This window comes from Labeo rohita, chromosome 22 (assembly GCF_022985175.1).
Source record: "Labeo rohita strain BAU-BD-2019 chromosome 22, IGBB_LRoh.1.0, whole genome shotgun sequence".
In the NCBI taxonomy this organism is placed as follows: domain Eukaryota; kingdom Metazoa; phylum Chordata; class Actinopteri; order Cypriniformes; family Cyprinidae; genus Labeo; species Labeo rohita.
The window spans coordinates 17,530,156-17,549,550 of record NC_066890.1 but is presented as its reverse complement, the minus strand read 5'-3'; the positions used below and the strand labels follow the sequence as shown (position 1 = coordinate 17,549,550).

Here is a 19,395-nt window from a genome sequence, read left to right as displayed (position 1 = left end):
TTTTACAAGAGAACGCAAATATGTTGCAAGGAAATATTAAGTTTCTCAGGGAAACTCAATACTTTTGCAAGTTAATGGAAATAAATTTGCGATCAAATGAAAATGTTCTAGTGGAAACACAATACTTTTGTGAGCAAATACAAAGTTTCTCAGGGAAACAATACTTTTTTTATGGGAGAACAAATGTTTTATAAAGAAAATACTACATTTCAAAGGGAAACTATACTTTTGCAAACAAACTGAAATATTTTGCGAACAAACAAAATTTGTTTTTAAGGAAACACGATGCTTTTATGAGGGAATACAGTTTCTCAGGGAAAAAAAAAAAAAATGGAGAAAGTGCAAATATTTTGCAAGTGAATGCAAAGAATCTCTGGAATCGCAGTACTTTTCGAGTGAATGCAAAGTTTTTTGGGGAAAAACAATATTTTTTCAAGAGAATGCAAATGTTTTGCAAGGAAATACTAAGTTTTTCAGGGAAATTCAATACTTTTGCAAGTGAATAAAAATTAATTTGCGATCAAACTAAAATGTTCTAGTGGAAACACAATACTTTTGTGAGCAAATGCAAAGTTTCTCAGGGAAACAATACTTTTTATGAGAGAACGCAAATGTTTTACAGGGAAATGTGACATTTCTCATGGAAAGTATTGTTTTCCCGAGAAACTATGCATTCGCTCACAAAAGTATTGTGTTTCCTTGAGAACATTTCAGTTTGTTTGCAAATTATTTCCATTCACTTGAATATTGCATTTCCCTGAGAAACATAGCATTTACTCGAAAATAATTGCAATTCCAGCGATTCTTTGCATTCACTTGCAAAAAAAAAAAATAAAAATAATAATAATTATACGTTCGCAAAATATTTCAGTTTCTTTGCAAAAGTATAGTTTTTATGAGAGAATGCAAATATTTTGCAAGCAAATGCTAAGTTCTCAGGGAAACACAATACTTTTGCAATTGAATGGAAATATTTTGCGAACAAACAAAACATTTCTGGAGGAAACGCAATGCTTATGTGAGCAAGTGCAAAGTTTCTTGGGGAAACACAGTACTTTTACAAGAGAGAGAACAAATGTTTTGTGAATGCAAAGTTTCTCAGGGAAACTCAATACTTTTGCAAGTGAAAGGAAATAATTTGCCAACGAATGAAAATGTTCTTGAGCAAACACTTTTACAAGTGAATGCAAAGTTTCTTGGGGAAACACAGTACTTTTTATAAGAGAACACAAATGTTTTGTAAGAAAATTCAAAGTATCTCAGGGAAACTCAATACTTTTGCAAACAAATGGAAATATTTTGTGAACAAACATAAATTTTCTCAAGGAAAAGCAATGTTCTGCAAGTAAATGCACAGTTACTCAGGGAAACAATACTTTTGTGAGATTTTATTCTGTTTATTTTTTATTTTATCTTATACTTTTAGCAAGAAATTTAATGCCAGTTTTACTCAGCTGTCATTCAGAAGTCCGTATTAATGAATGTCAGAAGCGGTGCACAGTGGGATAGTCAGCTTTCAGAGGCTTTTAATTATTTAGATGCCTGCTAAAGCTGGAAAGCTTGATGCTGTCTGGCTCACAAAGGTCTGTTGAAAACTGCAAGTTCACCTTCATCACCGCATATGTTTGTCAAGTTAGAGAGGAGCTTAATCCAGCTCATTAAAATCATCTGCTCCCCAAAATTAATACTTGCCATGTGCCAAATGTTAGTACAAATTGGCATTGATGTGTTGGTTAGGATTTTTTTTTCCCCTTCAAAACACATACCTGGAATATTCCTCACATTGAGCCTCCAAAACAGAGACAAATAATGTAGAAATATTACAGAATGTTCCTCAATTTCTAAAACAAACAGAATGTTCTGTGGGAAATAATGTAGGGCAGGACTTCATTTTATTGGACTGAGAATAGTGGGCAATTATATTCATGTTTAATATTATTTTCAGCAGAAAAGTTATTTAGGAGCCAGACAAAGTTATTACATTTTGATGAAACATTATGAAAACATTCTTGGGAACAACATGGGCTGATATATCAGACACAAGAACACCTGAAACATTTATTAGGGAAATAAATAGTCAATTTTGATTTCTTTAAACAAACAAATACTAGCGTTATCACAAGCACAATTGCTGTCAGGAATGATTCTAACCTGTAGAAGCTGTTCGCTATCTTTTTTTTTCTCTCCCTCGTTGGCTTCGCTCTTTATCCGCTTGCAGCAGGATTGCTATTCTTATTTGGCTCAGCGTTGACCTTTTCTGCTAAACGAGCATTAGGCTGCTGGGAGCAAGGAAAGGGAAGCACACTCGTCTTTGTTTGGTCCTCTAACTGAAGCAGAGCTGTTAGTTACAGGTCAACGGTCTTACCGATACTTTACGACTCACCTGATGGAAGATAGTTGCTGTCACAGTTATATAAACTCAGATGAACCACCTGTCATGGATATACGTGTACAGAGTGAACATTTGAAAGGTGTATGTTATGTCTATCAGAACTTTTATACACTACCACTGCACTGAGGTGATTATAAAAGTATACTTTGGTTTCACGCATACATGAGGGTTTGCGTAAAGTGCAAGTGCTGCAATTTTTTTTTTTTACCAGAGTAGTGATGAACAAGCACCACTCGATTTTTGTAGGTCGCACATGCGCATTGAATTTCTTTTGCGCTAATCAGTTGTTCCTCTAGGTGGCAACACTGACCTGCGCCGTTGTTTCACTGTAGAAAACGAAACTAAAGAGACAACAACAACGGCAAAATCCCTGAGACTGCCCGCATTGACAAGCACTAGATAACCGCAACTTTAGTTATAAAGTTTTTATTTTTATGGGTTATAACTTCTGGCGAAAAATAGAGCAGGCAATGGCAAAGAGGAAACTTTCTAGAGCACATGTGTCTATCACCTGAGTTCATGCATGCTGTCAAATGGAGCATGAAAGGTTTTGCATTCAACTGTGTGCATAGGCTATCGTACAAATGATGACTTTTGAGGAAAACATTTCAGGATTTCTCTCCACATAATGGATATCTATGGTGCCCCTGAGTTTGAACTTCCAAAATGCAGTTTAACCTTTAAATGAATGTTTCACCAATCATTATTACATACTCGGGTCTTTAGCGACCCAGCTCTATGTATCAAGCATGGATGGATCTCTAACTTCTGCAATAGCAACAAACTCTCTTGATATTTTAAGTTACAGTTACGGAAGAATAAAATAAAGCCTATTTTGTTACCCTTTGGAACTTAGAAGGGTTCAATGTGAGCAGATTATTTTACCATCACTGTCATCCTCAGAGCACACTTCCACAGTACATTCAGAATCTGTCTCATATTCGTGATCTCAAACATATTCTCAAAACTGTCATTTTCAATGACTTCAAAGTCAATATTTTGATTGCTGACAGCTTATTCACCACATCCACCATCAAATAACAGTGACATTTATATTTTATTGCGTATGGTAATTGCTCTGCAGTAAAACCATTCAAACCAATTCAATTTTTGTTGATGATGTCCTTTTGTTTTATGCCTGCAGTAATTATGAGTGAAACATCACGTCATTATTGTCTATTAAACAGTGCCACCTCAAGGAGTAAAGGTGAATTGCACATATTGAGTCATCAGATATTTACATATTATTGTGCACAAAAAATATACTTATACTATTACACACCTCGGGTCTCTAGCGACCCTATACACTTTTTACAAAAAAATGTACAGGAAACAGACATTCTTTTATATTTTGTTGTTTTCTTTCTTGTTATATTGTTTATAATTAATAGATTGAGGAATACTAAGAAAGTTGATGTCAAACTTTTTATTTCATTTTATTTCATTTCATTTCGAACAAAACATAATTTAAAACAAAAAATATATAAACACTACAAATGTGTTGCCGCACCAACAAAAAACACGTCCCAAAGACGTCATACATATCGAAAATGTTCGAAAAGGATTGGGATGAAGCTAAAGCTTATTTTTCCCCACCGCCTATACAATTCCAAAACATTCAAGTACTTAAAATGTAAAATTAAAAAAAATAAATAAATAAAGAGGGAGAGGGTTGTGATTGAAATTCCTGGGTCGCTAAAGACCCGAGGTATGCATTTAAGGGTTAAATGCAGCTTCAAATGGCTCTGAATTATCCCAGCCTTGGAAAAAGGGTCTTAGAGAAACGATCTATTATTTTCTAAAAAAAAAAAATATATATATATATATATATATATATATATATATATATATATACACTGTATATACAATTTATATACTTAAATTAGCCTTAAACGCTCGTCTTGTCTAGCTCTGTGTGAACTCTGTGTATTCCGGTTCATGACAGTTAGGGTAGGTCAAAAAACTCCCATCTCATTTTCTCCTCCAACTTTAAAATTGTCCTAGATCGCATTTTTTGTAAAAGGCATTTGACCTTCTTTGCATGTTCACTTTGTAAACACTGGGTCGATACTTCTGCAGCATTTTTCGACCCTAACTGTCATGAACTGGAATATACAGAGTTTACCACAAATCAGTACATTTGGAAGTACATTTTTACCATATTTCAAAGACAACAAAAGTTAATGTGAAATTACATATAAACACTTAAAACTTAAGTTAAACTAATTGCGTGTATTATAAAAAAAATACATTTTCTTTTTATTGCAAGTAACATCTAACATGCATCAAAATGAGTAAATTCTTTTAAAAATATACTATTTCTATAAGTACTCTTTTTAAAAATTTGTTGAAGCCTACTTCTTTTTAACAAGGGTTAAACTGTCAAAACATTACTTTTGATGCTAATATATGCTAGTATATACCTATAGGTTGAGAGAATGGCTTTTAGCGCTTAAATTTGACAGTTTCTCTGTTCTGAGAAACAAACAACAAAACTGATGACTCATCCTGCACCACTCAGATTTTCATCCAATCAGATCCTTGCTTGACTAAGAATGTCCCTCCCACTGCAAGCAACTCAGGCTTGTTATCTGAAAACAAGCATTATTATCTTACAGCGTGCTAGTTTGTGTAACAGCACATTTTTAGCTGTCTTGATTGTTGTAACTTTTTCTTTAAAATGTCTTTTCATTAAATATTGTGTGAAATCTTTCATAAAACATTTAATAATTAAAAGTTAAGTCTCACTTTGAGGATTTGAGGAACAACTTCAAAGTGCCTTTAATAAACTCACATGTTGCAAGCTAGGAGTGTGTTTATTCTGAGTTTTATTTAATGTGAGTGATTTTGTTTTTTGTGAGTCATTCGTCTGTCAGGAGACATCAAGAGAAATGTGTGTGTAATTTCACTATGTTTCAAATCAAATTTTATCACTGTCTTTTAAAGCATATCTTGCTGACTCAGCTGTCATCGCTCCTGTCCTTCATGACACATGCTACTTTATTTCCATTACTCAGATCTGGTGCTCAGGATACAAATAATAAAATAAACTGTATGCTTCTGGCAGACACACACTGATAACATGAGTTTCAACAGATGGAGATGATGTGTACACACATACACACATCTGTGCCGCCTCAGGCCTACAATAACATCTCCGCTCAGTTCAGCTCATATAGAGCGGCTTTATTATCCGCCTCCAAAATGGATGCTGAACGCGGGACAGAATGACAATGCTAGAGTCCTTCTGTGGTTCAGCGTATGATTCATACGCAGACTGGAAATGCCACACACCACGCCTTCAGCTTGAATTATTGATCAAACTAAAGAGTTTCTTTCTTTCTTTTTTTTTTTTAACCCATTTTTTTTTTGTTATTCTTTTTTTGTTAAGATTCTGTGTTCTGTTTTGGTTTACAGTACTGATTTAAGTACTTTTTTTGGCATTAAGACAAATCACAGGAATTGTGTACAGATCCTTGCAGCACGGGGCAGTGCATTATCATGCTGCAACATGAGGTGATGGTCGTGGATGAATGACACAACAATGGGCCTCAGGATCTCGTCACGGTATCTCTGTGCATTCATAATTCCATCAATAAAATGCACCTGTGTTTTTGTCCATAACATATGCCTGCCCATACCATAACCCCACCACCACCATGGGCCACTCGATACACAACATTGGCATCAGCAAACCGCTCACCCACACAACGCCATACACGCTGTCTGCCATCTGCCCTGTACAGTAAAAACTGGGATTTATGTGAGATTATGTATCTCTGAATGTGGAGGTCCTGGGCTGGTGTGGTTACATGTGGTCTGCGGTTGTGAGGCCAGTTGGATGTACTGCCAAATTCTTTGAAACGCCTTTGGAGACGGATTATGGTAGAGAAATGAACATTCAATTCATGGGAAACAGCTCCGGTGGACATTCCTGCACTTAGCATACCAATTGCACGCTCCCTCAAAACTTGCGACATCTGTGGCATTGTGCTGTGTGATAAAACAGCACATTTTAGAGTGGCCTTTGATTGTGGCCAGCCTAAGGCACACCTGTGGAATAACCATGCTGTCTAATCAGCATCTTGATATGCCACACCTGTGAGTTAGATGGATTATCTCGGCAAAGGTGCTCACTAACACAGATTTAGACAGATTTGTGAACAATATTTGAGAGAAATAGGTCTTTTGTGTACATAGAAAAAGTCTTAGATCTTTAAGTTCAGCTCATAAAAAATGGGGGCAAAAACAAAAGTGTTGCATTTATAATTTTGGTCAGTGAATAATCTTGTTTTTTGACAATGATGCACATTTTACGTAACTTTCATTAGTGTAATGCAACAAAATCCAAACACTTTTATGTAAATAAATAAAAAATAAATAAATAAATACATTTAAAAAAAAAATAAATCAATTGTACAGTATCATGGTTGTTGTACTGTACTGTTGTATAATTTGAAAAATAATTTTTATGACAATGAAGCACATTTTACACAATTGTCTTTACCATAAGGTAACAAAAAACTATTTGCTTTAAATAAATAAGTAAATAAATAAATAAATAGTCACGTTATAATCATTGTACTGGCTTTTATATATTTATTTATTTATTTACACAAAGCAATGCTTTTTGTTCCCTTACGGTAAAGACAATTGTGTAAAATGTGCTTCATTGTCATATAAATGATTTTACAAATTTATGTATATTTATATTATAGTTGAGAACATTTTACACAACTTGCATTACCATGCAAGTAAACCACATCACTTCAAATAAATAAATAACATTTTTTTAAAGCAACATTATTTATTTATTTATTTAAACATTAAAATAAAGCACATTTTACACAGCTGTCTTTACTGTAAAAAGCAACAAAATCGCATTGCTTTATTGTGTAAGCAAGCAAATAAATAAATAAATAAATAAATAAATAAATAAATAAATAAATAAACATTTTGTAGTAGTAGTAGTAGTAGTAGTAGTAGTGATAGTTAAGAACATTTTAGACAACTGGTATTGCCTTAATAAATTAATAAATCTCATCACTTTTATGTAAAAAAAAAACAAAAACAAATAAATAAATAAATAATAATAATAATAATAATAATAATAATAATAGCAATAATAATAATTAAAATGTAAAGTAACATGTATATAATAATTGTACTGCATTTTATCATTTTTATTTATTTTTTCATGAAAATGGAGCACATTTTACACAAGTGTCATTACCACAACACAACAAAATTTCATCTCTTTTACAAATAAATAAATAAATAAATAAATGTTTATGTAAAAAATACAAATGAAAGTAAGTTTCATGGTAGTAATTGTTGTACTGCCTTTCATTTATAAAAGATTAATAAAAAATGTAAAGTAAAATGTCCAAATGCTTGATGGTAATGAGAAGGTATTGAGAATTTGGGATGGAAATAACCTTAAACATATACAGCTTTTGGGGTGAAATCCTGGCTTTTCTTCAATTTGCATAAATATGATTTGGGTTTTGATTAATAGATGTGTGAATTCTCCAAACGTTTATAATTGATGCCCATCATCAGCAGCAGCATGAAAAGAGCTCTCCTCAAACAACAGGAGGTCTTCATGTATGGCTGAAAGTGGCGATTAGCAAGTGACCGCCCATCTCATGAATACTAACATATGCTGGTTTGTCATCCATGCACATGGAATCCTTCCTCCAGCAGATGGAGGTTTGTTCCAGAGCATTTGGTGTCCTCAATTACTAATTAATCTGACCTTTGAAAACGAACAGCGAAGACAATTAGGCAACAACTATATGTGGCAAGAAGCTCCACCATCTGGATTCTTCAGCTGAGATGTTTATGTGGGATGTTCTTGCTTTGTGCTAAACTCTGTATCCGTCTGCTTCATTCTTCTAAAGCCACTTGTGTGATTAATTGTTCTTTAGACACCCTAAGTCCCTCCGATTGATCACTTTTAAAGTTGAGAGCTTTGCGCCGTTTGACTGAAATGAAATAAATTGCTCTTGAGATGTGAAAGTGTTCTTCTCAGTTGCATTTATTGATTGAGACGGTGTGAAGAGTGACTAGTTTTCTGGTCAAGAAACAAGCATGTGTTGAGTTGTTTAGTCACCAAGTTAATGTTCTTCAAGGCAGATGTCAGATGTAAGACTTACATCACAGGTGAGATCTCTTTATGATGTATCTACAGTACATCTGAGATGTAGACAGAAATTATAGACTGGACAATCAGGAACAGAACAAGAGAAACTTAAAAACACAAGCAAATGACACTAATGACACATACCTGAACAGAATAATGAAATGAAATCAATAACAATAGCAAAGGGTTTGCACCTTTTTGCAAACTGAAAGTCCAAACTAACAGAACTGTGACAGATCGCCCCCCCTCCCAGAAGGCGCAACCGTGCGCCGCAGAGAAGGAAGGGTCAGGAGACGGCGGAGGGATGGTGAAAAGCAATAGTGAAGGGCTGGCACAGATAGGCAGGAGGAGTTTATGGAGGTGGCTGGATGACCAGGTGGAGGATGACGACAAACAGAGTTCAGGGTGGAACAGATGGAGGGAGGAGCCAGGGAGGAATGGACAGAAGAAGGAGCCAGGGTGGAACAGACGGAGGAGCCAGGAGCAAGAGGAGATGGGAGATGGGAGACACTTCAGAGTCCAGCCAGGGAGAAGGCCCATGGTGGAGCTGATGGAGGGAGGAGCCACGGTGGAGGAAGGGCTGACGACCCCGGGGGGCAGAGCCAGTGAGAGAAGAGCCCAGGGCAGTGATGGACAGCCACAGAGCCAGGGTGATGCTAAGGATCCAGAGGGCCAAGGCAGAGCAGATGACTCAGGCGACCGAGGCGCAAACGGGAATCCGAAAGGCCACAGCAGAGCTGGAGTGACAGAGGACCAAGGTGGAGCTGGAGGTACGGAGAAGCCCAACAGAGTCAGAGGGATGGAGGGACAAGGCGAAACCAGAGGAAAGTAGTCCTGAGGTGAAGGCGGGTCAACGACTGACCAAGGTGGAGCCGGAGGGACGAGGGAGGCTGGTGGAGCTCTTGGACTGACGCGCCACGGTGGAGACGAGGAAGCTATGAGCCATGGTGGAGCCAATGGGTCGACAGGCCGAGGAGGAGTCCAGGTCTCTGGGGTTTGAGGCAGAGACCAGGGACCCTCAGACCACGGTGAAGCCGGAGACTGACAGTCCTGAAGCGAATCCACTTCACACATATAAAGCTGAGGAACTAGATGCAGCAACAGTGAGACAGAGGATGACAGAGAACACAGAAGAAGAGGTGGGAGAGGGAGGCTGGGTGAGAGTAAATGACAGTCTGGGATTCCAGGGATGATATATGCTGACCACACACATATAGCAACTCCCAGCACACCCTCAGCAGTGCTACAGTTGGTGGGGCTTTCCTCTACACACTTACACTCCGTTGCGGTCGTGGCCTAATGGTTAGAGAGTCGGACTTGTAACCCAAAGGTTGTGGGTTTGAGTCTGAGGTCCGGCTGGGATTGTAAATGACTCTCTCCACCCTCAATACCATGACTGCTCCCAACTGCTCCCCGCATTGGCTGCCCATTGGCTACGGGTGTGTGTCTGTGTGTGACTGTTTGTTGTTGTGTGTGTGTGTGCTTGGATGGGTTAAATGCAGAGCACAAATTCCAAGTATGGGTCACCATACATGGTCATACCTCCTTTCCTTTCCTTTCCTTTCCATTCCTTTCCATTCCTTTCCTTTTCTTCATCCACCGTCGTGTTCCATGTAGTCGGCTTATGCACCTGGTCAGACGTTATGTAACTCTCTGGCTCCGGGGGCGATCCTCAGCTCTGTCACTCCTTTCAACGATGGCTCATTGGTCGCAGCGGACTCTGGCTGTCTCTCTGCGGTGTGGTTTGGCTGATGCTCCACCCACCGGGGTGATGTTTGGCCTGGCTCTGGGTCAGGAGTGGGGCTCTTGTCATTGTCCGCGATGTCCTCTGTGTAAACAGAGGACCTCCCCGGACAACTGTGCTCATGGGACGGTGTTGAGGCCAGAGCACAGAAATGTGCATTAGCAGACATCCAAGAAGATGGTCAGATGGGTGAGATCCAGGAATTCTTCCAGATGTTCCTTGAGGGAATACACAGTACACTATATCTGTGTCTATCTATCTGTCTATCTATCTATCTGTCTCTCTCTCTCTCTAATACATAGTACACTCACATATGTGATTAAATTGTTGTGTTTAATTGTTTGACAGAACTAATTTCTTACTTTATATTATGTCTATTATTTTTTATTTTTTAAATAAACATTTTGACATGTTTATTTTTAAGGTTTCATATAATGAAAGTCATTGGGGTCTTATTTATTTATTTATTTATTTATTTATTTATCTATCTATCTATCTATCTGTCAAAGTCAAAGAAGGTAGAGTTCCAGAACACAACCACGGTTTACGTCATAGCCATGGACCAATGGTAGCTCAAAGGTGTTTAGTAGACAAAACGAACACCCCAGAAAGTTTGTTTTGGTCAGCTGTTTTGAACTGCTGAAACAAACTCAAAACGAACTTCGTTTTGGTCTGATTTTGTTCAAAATGATGTCATATTGTATATTGGGGCCTCAAGGAATAACTGACGATGGGCCGTTGAATTCTTAGAAAATAATGCAAACCCGAGGTGGTAATGCAGCCATGACGCAAAGCGGAGTGCATTATTTTCGAAGAATTCAATGGACTGAAGTCAGTTATTCCGCTTATACTATGGTTACCACACCTCAAGACCTTTGAAATAAATTAAATCGTGTGGTGAAGTGATATGGACATGTAATGCAGTCAAGAGCTGCGTGAAACTACGTTCACCGTGCATTTCCCTGAAAATAATTACACACCTTAGAACATTCGTCAGCTAATCAGATCCAAGCATAACTTTATTTATTAATTTATGACTATTTATTACTGTTTATTAACGACTTCATTTATCTGCGGAACACAAAAGAATGTATTTTCACCTGTTTTTGTCACTGGTGTCCAAAACTTACTTACTTTATCTATTGCTATTTATTACCGTTGATGACTATTTAGGACTATTTATTTATATTTCAAAAAGCATTGTACTGGCCAACAAAGTTACAATAAATAAATAAATAAATAAACCCAACAACAACAACAGTTTAACATACAAACAGACAAACAAAGATAAACATTGGGGTTCAAAGTCATGGGAGTTCAAAACAATTTCATTTGAATTTCATTCTGCAGATGAATAAAGTACTGAAACAAACAACAAAACATAAAACAAAACTCGAAACAGATAAACAACACCCCCCTCTTCCAACCAAAACATTTTCACATTATCTTCTTTTGTTTTCCACAGAAGAAAATAAGTTGTACAGATTCATAATGACATAAGTTATGACTTGTGAGTAAATTATGACTATTTGTGCTGAATTATTTTTGTCTGAGCAATTTCTCTAAGTCCTGAAGATTAATATTCAGCTGCCGTTATTTCCACTACACTCACGACATTGATTAAGTATGAGCAGTCAGAGAAAAAACTACTTCGCTTCTCCAGAGGGACTTCTTGGGCTCTGACACATCTAGTCGAGGAACCGGGAACTTTCTGAGGTTGATTCAGCCTCGAGCAATATGAGCACAACAAGCAAAGATTATGACATGATCTGCATCCAGCAGGGCCATTGCAGTCATCCTTTGCTTGCTCACATTCCCAGAGACGTGTCCACTCGCTCGCTCACTCTCTCTTAATGGAAGCTTACAGTCGCAGAAGCAGAGATGTAACATTCTTCTCTTTTGTTTCACAGGGGATCTTCCCAGCCGGCTACGTCCACTTGAAGAAGGCTGTCGTCACGAACAGGGGGTAAGTGTCTTTATACTGAATTACGTCAAGCTGCTTCCTCAATAGAGAACAAATGGTTTGGACGAGGAAAGGCGACAGGGAGAGAGATGGATGGAAGAGAAATGTTTTATTTATTCATTTATCTCAATCCTGTTATTCCCTTTCTCCTCTCCTGCTGGCTCATGAGTTTCATCAAATGCCTGAAAGGCTGAGCTTTCATCTTTTTCTCTCTATCAAATATTTGCTACCGATATAGAGCATGGTGTGATGTGAGATCATCAGCTCCTGGTGATTCAAACACTTTATATTCAGCTTATCCAAGTTTGTAAATCGTGAACCTTTTGTAGTTAGCAGAGCTACAAGATACAGTACAAACAAAAAGTACATACTAAACTACATTAAAGCAACTATTTCATGACTTACAGATCTTGTTTGTAGTGCAAACTGAGGGAAGAGATTATAAATCTGTGTTTGCATAACACAATGTGACATTAAATCCAACAAAGTAGGTTTTGGTTGTGCTAATTAATGAAAACATAACTCATAACTCCTTAACCGTTAATTGCAGACTCAAATGTTTTTTGTCGGATTCATCTTTCACCCAAAATTTTTTATTTTGCATTTTTTGAAAAACCTACTTTTGCAAACTAGTCCTAGATTTTTCGCCCGATCGAACGAAACCAGTGAAGGAAGATTCTCTGGAGAGTGAATATCAATAATTATAAAGTTGACATCCAGAAACTTTCGACTTTCCATTGAAAAAACGGCTATAACTTTTGAACGGTATGTAAGAGCTGAATCTGAGGTCACATGAAAAAAATAGCAGGGCTTGGTCATTTGGTGGCACTATAAGAGGGGGAAAATCATAAAAACAGCCATAACTACACAATCCTTTGTCCTTACGACATGAAAATTGGTGTGCATGGCTTTGGTCCAAAGTGCCACAAGTGGCTTTAAGGACATTTGTGTATCTCAAAAAACATGCCCGCCATAAGCCGATGAACTTTGAGCATCAATTAGACAAGGTAAACAGAGGCCAAACTGAACAATACTCAGTGGGCCTGTTTGCTTCACGGCCCTAAAGGTCTGTGAGAAATTTGAAAGAAATCAGCCACTAGGGGGGCGATATCGCATTTTTTTAAGGGTGTAAACAATTGTATATTGCACAATATTTATATTAAAGGATAGACCTACTCATTCCAAACAACTTTGCCTCTAGAAGCACAACTGTTAATTGAATTGTTTGTTACATGATTAAAAAAAAAAAAAAAACTTTTGTGAACTGGTCCTTCACTCAATCTGGGAAAAAACAAAAAAAAAAACACTGCAGTGCAATTCTCTGGGCTCTCCAGGTCAATAATTATCTAAATAAATAAAATAAATTGTTGAAATTTACCCTTTGGCAAGCTATAACGGGTCGTTTAGAAAAGGGGCCTGTCCAAATATATCGAAAAGCCCATGAAGCCTAAACGAAAACTCAAAACTTCACAAAACCTGGTGAGCACATGTGACAGGTGCTTCTACTCAAGCATGCAAAGTTTTAGGGAAATCAGACCACAGTTATAACAGTCATAAATGTTAAAGGGGAATTCCACTTTCAGAACAACAATTTACAAATAATTTACTTACCCCCTTGTCAGATGTTCATGTCTTTCTGTTTTCAGTCGTGAAGAAATTATGGTTTTTAAGAATAGCATTTCAGGATTTTTCTCCATATAATGGACTTCTTTGGTGCCACAATTTTGAACTTCCAAAATGTAGTTTAAATGCTGCTTCAAAGGGGTCTAGAAGATCCCAGCCGAGGAAGAAGGGTCTTATCTAGCAAAACGATCTGTCATTTTTTTCGGAAAATAAAAATTAGTTTACTTTTTAAGCACAAAAGCTTGTGTAGCACAGGCTCTGGGATGCGCGTCCACTACGTACTATTGAATCACGTCGAAAGGTCACGCAGAACTACAGACCCGGTGTTTACAAAGCGAACGCGCAAAGACTAAGAAAGTGCAAGTAAGTCAAACGCTGTTTACAAACAAAAAGGTACAACAATGTCGGATGATTCTTTTTTTAAAGGTTTATTTTTTGGCATTTTTGCCTTTATTAAGACAGGACAGATCAGAGGTGAGCGAGAGAGAGATGAGGGCGGGATCGGAAAAGGTCCTCGAGTCGGGACACCCGGCGCGCAATGGCGCTGTACGTTGGCGCACTGAACACGAGGCTATCAGCGCCAACGTTGGGTGATTCTGGAGTTGTAGGAAAAAATGAGATGGAGTTTTTCGCCATACTCTACCTTTTTGAGCAAACAAACAAACGAAAAAAAAAAACATATTTCTAAGGCAAATTACCTGTATTTGCCAAAACTGCTTTTTTAAATCATTGATTTAGGTTGTTACAGGCTTGCTAAATAATATGTAATGTCTTTTTTCATATGTGCTTAAATGCCTTAAAGCGCTTGAACCTCAGTAATCTCAGCTTGCAGCTATATTTTTAGTTTGTTTCTCCCTAACACTGCATTACTGTGTTTTAAATCACCAGTTGGTATCACTTGTTAGCATATTTTGTTAATTCTGTAGATAAAATAGCTGGATGTTGTTTTGTGCAAAGACTGTTTTAAAGGGAACCCTGGTGTTAAAGACTTGTATGACTTAATATAACGTAAATTATATCTTTTATTGAAATATGTAGTAGAAAACCCAAAAAACTCAAAAAATTCACATTGTTTTACACATATTTTGGACTATGGGGGTGAGCCACTGGCTAGTAGCTCACCAAATGCAATCATTTCACATAATCAAAATAACGACACCCCCCATAGTCCAAAATATGTACAAAACAAAGTGGATATTTTTAAATTACGTAAATCTTTAATGGGTTTTCTACTACATATTTTAGTAACAGGCATTATTTACATTATATTAAGCCACACAGGTCTTAATACTCAAGGTTCCCAATGTTAAAGGTTCATTCACAGGTTTGATTCGAATTCAGCAATTCAGTGACACACTGAATGTTAATATTTAAGCTGTTGCGGTATAAAGATGGAGGGAACGGGAAACTGAGCAAGAAAGAGATCAGAGAAACTCCCAGTGGGATCTCACTGCTGAAAACATGTGGGAAAACTGCACATCAGGGACTGTCGAGGGTGACAGCTTCTTCTGTTTGTTTTAGCTTTTGATGTTTTCCAACTTTTTCACAGGTGTTTGCGCACACCACCGTGTGTTGAACTTCACAGCCTTCCCTCAACACGCGTACATGCGCAAACACCTGTTTACTGTGTGAAAGAAGCATGCTAGAGCAGATCCCACTGGTTGTGTTCAACACTTGAAGCTACATACATTTTTACAACCAGCTTTCAATAGATCTGTAGTATCAATAGCATCAGTGTTGAAAACAGTTGCTCTCACACTGACCCCAAACATTTGAGCAGTGATTATTTAATTCAGTCGGTAATTTCTGAAGGTATCAATAGTAGGTTGTCCCATATTTGGGTGTTAGGTGGTCTGAGAATCGCTGCTATAAGACTAGTTTATGTAAATAGCTATCATGATATGTTACTGCTGCTTAGCTTCAGTTATAAATCTTGGGGAGGGAGCGCTGCGCTCCATGACCAGGCCGCATCCCGGGATCAAATTATAGCGTCTCATCAGAATTCGGAAAACAAGGAGAAAATGACTCTGAAAGCTGTTACTTTGGACACATGTGATGATAAAGCAAAACAAAGAGATCAATCTGTTTCCACCGTGAGTCAGAGAAGGACAGAGGAAGGACAATGAGGGCTGATGGATGTACAGCAATATGGAGAGATGAATGGACAGGAAGAGCTAATGCGACAGCGGGAAGATGAAGCAGGACAATTTAATGCTATTGGTTTATGATGATAGCTCTATGTACTGTACGTTGTTATTTTAAAGACCCTGTATGAAATGTTTTTAATGTCTTTTCCCGACTTTTCTCGTATTTGCTACCAAAATGGGAAGTTGTAAATAAATGTGTTTATTTAATTTTATTCATTACTTCTATCTACTTATGGTGTGTAGTTTAACTAACCTCTGGTCAACATTTGTTGTTTTTCTTCAGGCAATATGAGACAGTTGTCCCGCTGGAGGACCCCATCATTACAGAGGTCACCTCTACACTGCAGGAGTGGTCTGTCCTGTGGAAGCAGCTGTATGTGGTGAGTACCATACCATCTAACCAGATCCTCCATCTCCACTCCGCTGTGGGCAGGAGATGCAGTTTGTTTGTGCTACAACATCAAATACCACTCGAGAGGCTGGATTATAGTACTTTCAGTGATGGAGCCACCTTTGCTCGATCTAGTTTAATGTGTTTTGTCAAATATTTCATAAATATGTAGTTTTGAAGGAGGTATGGCCAAAGACATGCACCTGGCATATGTGAACATCGGGAAACAATTCTAGAATAGCATAGACTGAATGTGAACAGGCCACCAGTAAAAGAGTTTTTGTGCAAATCGTTTGTAAACAATACATTTGTAAATTACAATAATTTACATAAAATGCTTTAACAAATAATTGATTAAACAAAAGAGAACAAATCTATTAAATGTTTTATGAATTAATCATATATTAATTAATATAATCATAAGAATGATTAAAAATGATTGATGAGACGTGCAGAACAAATTCATGAATCACACTTTTGACAATTTATGTATTCATAATTCAATTTATGAATGTTCATTAGTTCACATAAGAATGGTTACAAACATGATGAAACGAACTAACAGAACTAATTTATGTATCGCATGGTTGCGAGCAATTAACGAAACTCAAGTATAATGAATTTATGAAGGACGTTTAATAGTTTGATATGCAAGAAAATTTATGAATTGTTCACAAAAATGAATTATTGCGAATTTATAAGTGCACGTTTGATCGTTTGCGCAAGAAAGTTCATGAACAATTCACAAACATTACTGTGAACTAATGAAGTGCATGTTTGATAGTTTATACAAGAAAGTTTACGAAAAATTCGTAAAACTCAGTTATTGTAAATTTATGAAGCACACATTTGACTTTCTGTTTACACAAGAAAGTTTACAATTCATAAAACTCAATTGCTGCGAACTTATGAAGTGCACGCTTGATAGTTTATGCAAGAAAGTTTTACGAACAATTCGTAAAACTCAATTATTGAGAATTTATGAAGCGTGTGTTTGATAGTTTACTAAAGGAAATTTTGTAAACAATTCATAAAACTTAATTGTTGCAAATGTATAATACACACTTTTTATAGTTTGTGCAAGAAAGTTTATGAATAACTCATAAAACTGAATTACTGCAAATATATGAAGTGCACGTTTGAAGGTTTACGCAAGAAAGTTTATGAACAGTTCGTAAAACTCAATTATTGTGAATTTATGAAGTGCACATTTCATAGTTTATACAAGAAAATTAACAATTTGTAAAACTGAAAACTAATGAAGCATGCGTTTGATAATTTATTCAAGAAAGTTTACAAAAAATTCGTAAAACTCAATTATTATGAATTTATGAAGTGCACATTTGATAGTTTACACAAGAAAATTTAAAATTCATAAAACTCAATTGCTGCGAACTTATGAAATGCACGCTTGATAGTTTACACAAGAAAGTTTACAAACAATTTGTAAAACTACTATGAAATTATAAAGCGCATATTTGATAATTTATGCAAGAACGTTTCTGAACAATTCATAAAACTATTTTTTTGAGAATTTATGAAGCACGTGCTTGATGGTTTACTCAAGAAAAGTGGCCAAACAATTCATTAAACTCAGTTGTTGCAAATGTATGAAGCACGTTTGGTAGTTTATGCAAGAAAGTTTATAAATAATTCATAAAAATGAATTACTGCAAATTTATAAAGTGCACGTTTGATAGTTCACACAAGAAAGTTTACGAACAATCTTTAAAACTCAATTTTTGCAAAGTTGTGAAGTGCACATTTGATAGTTTATGCAAGAAAATGTATTAACAATTCGTAAAACTCAAATGCTGTAAATTTATGAAGTGCACACTTGATAGTTTTTGTAGGAAAGTTTACGAATATTTGTAAAAAAATTACTGCAAACTTATGAAGCACACATCTGATAGTTTATGCAAGAAAGTTTACAAACGTTTTATAAAACTCAATTGCTGCAAACTTATGAAGCGCATGCTTGATAGAAAGTTTACAAACAATTTGTAAAAATTACTGTGAAATTATAAAGTGCACAGTTAATAGTTTACTCAAGGAAAGTTGCCAAACAATTCATAAAACTTAATTATTGCAAATTTATGAAACTCATGTTTGATAGTTTACGCAAGAAAATTTACATTTTTGTGAATTTATGAAGCAATTATTGTGAATTTATGAAGCACATGATAGTTTATGCAAGAAAGTTTACAAACAATTCATAAAATCCAATTACTGCAAATTTATGAAGTGCGTTTGATAGTGTACACAAGAAAGTTTACGAACAGTTCATAAATCTCAAGGATTGAGAATTTATGAAGCACATTTGATAGTTCTTGCAAGAAAGTTTACAAACAATTCATAAAACTCAATTACTGCACATTTATGAAGCGCAGGTTTGGTAGTTTACACAAGAAAGTTTATCACCAATTCATAAAATTCAATTATTATACATTTATGGAGTGCATGTTTAATAGTTTTCGCAAGAAAGTTTACGAACAATTAATAAACGTCACTGCGCTTTTATGAAGCATGTTTGGTAGTTTACACACGTTTCCAAACAATTCATAAAACTTAATTACCGCAAATTTATAAAGCACACGTTTGATAGTATATGCAAGAAAGTTTACAAACTATTCTAAAAAAAAAAAAAAATTAATCATTGCAAATTTAAGAAGCATGTTTGATAGTTTACACAAGAACATTTACGAATATTTCATAAAATTGATTTATATAAATAGTTTATGCACAGTTTATATAACTGAAATATTATGAATTTATTAAGCAAATGTTTGACTGTTTATAGGAGAGAAAAATCTATTATTGCACATTTATGAAAAGCTGACAAACAATCTGTGAAACAAGCAGAAATTATTTATAAATTGCATGGTGGTGAACGATTGTGTGGTTGTGAAATGAGCGGAACAAATGTATGAATAACACTGTACAAATGGTTATGAACACTGTGAGCAGAATGAATTCATGAATCGGATATT

At 36.1% G+C, this 19,395-nt stretch overlaps 1 protein-coding gene across 1 annotated transcript in view; it reads left to right on the top strand.

Annotated features, from left to right (window-relative positions):
• The window catches only part of dock3 (dedicator of cytokinesis 3), a 234,618-nt gene that overhangs the window by 80,853 nt on the left and 134,370 nt on the right, over positions 1-19,395 (top strand). Inside the window, 2 exon segments of the mRNA XM_051094211.1 lie at positions 12,192-12,247; positions 16,298-16,394. Coding sequence (XP_050950168.1) covers positions 12,192-12,247; positions 16,298-16,394 — 153 coding nt within the window.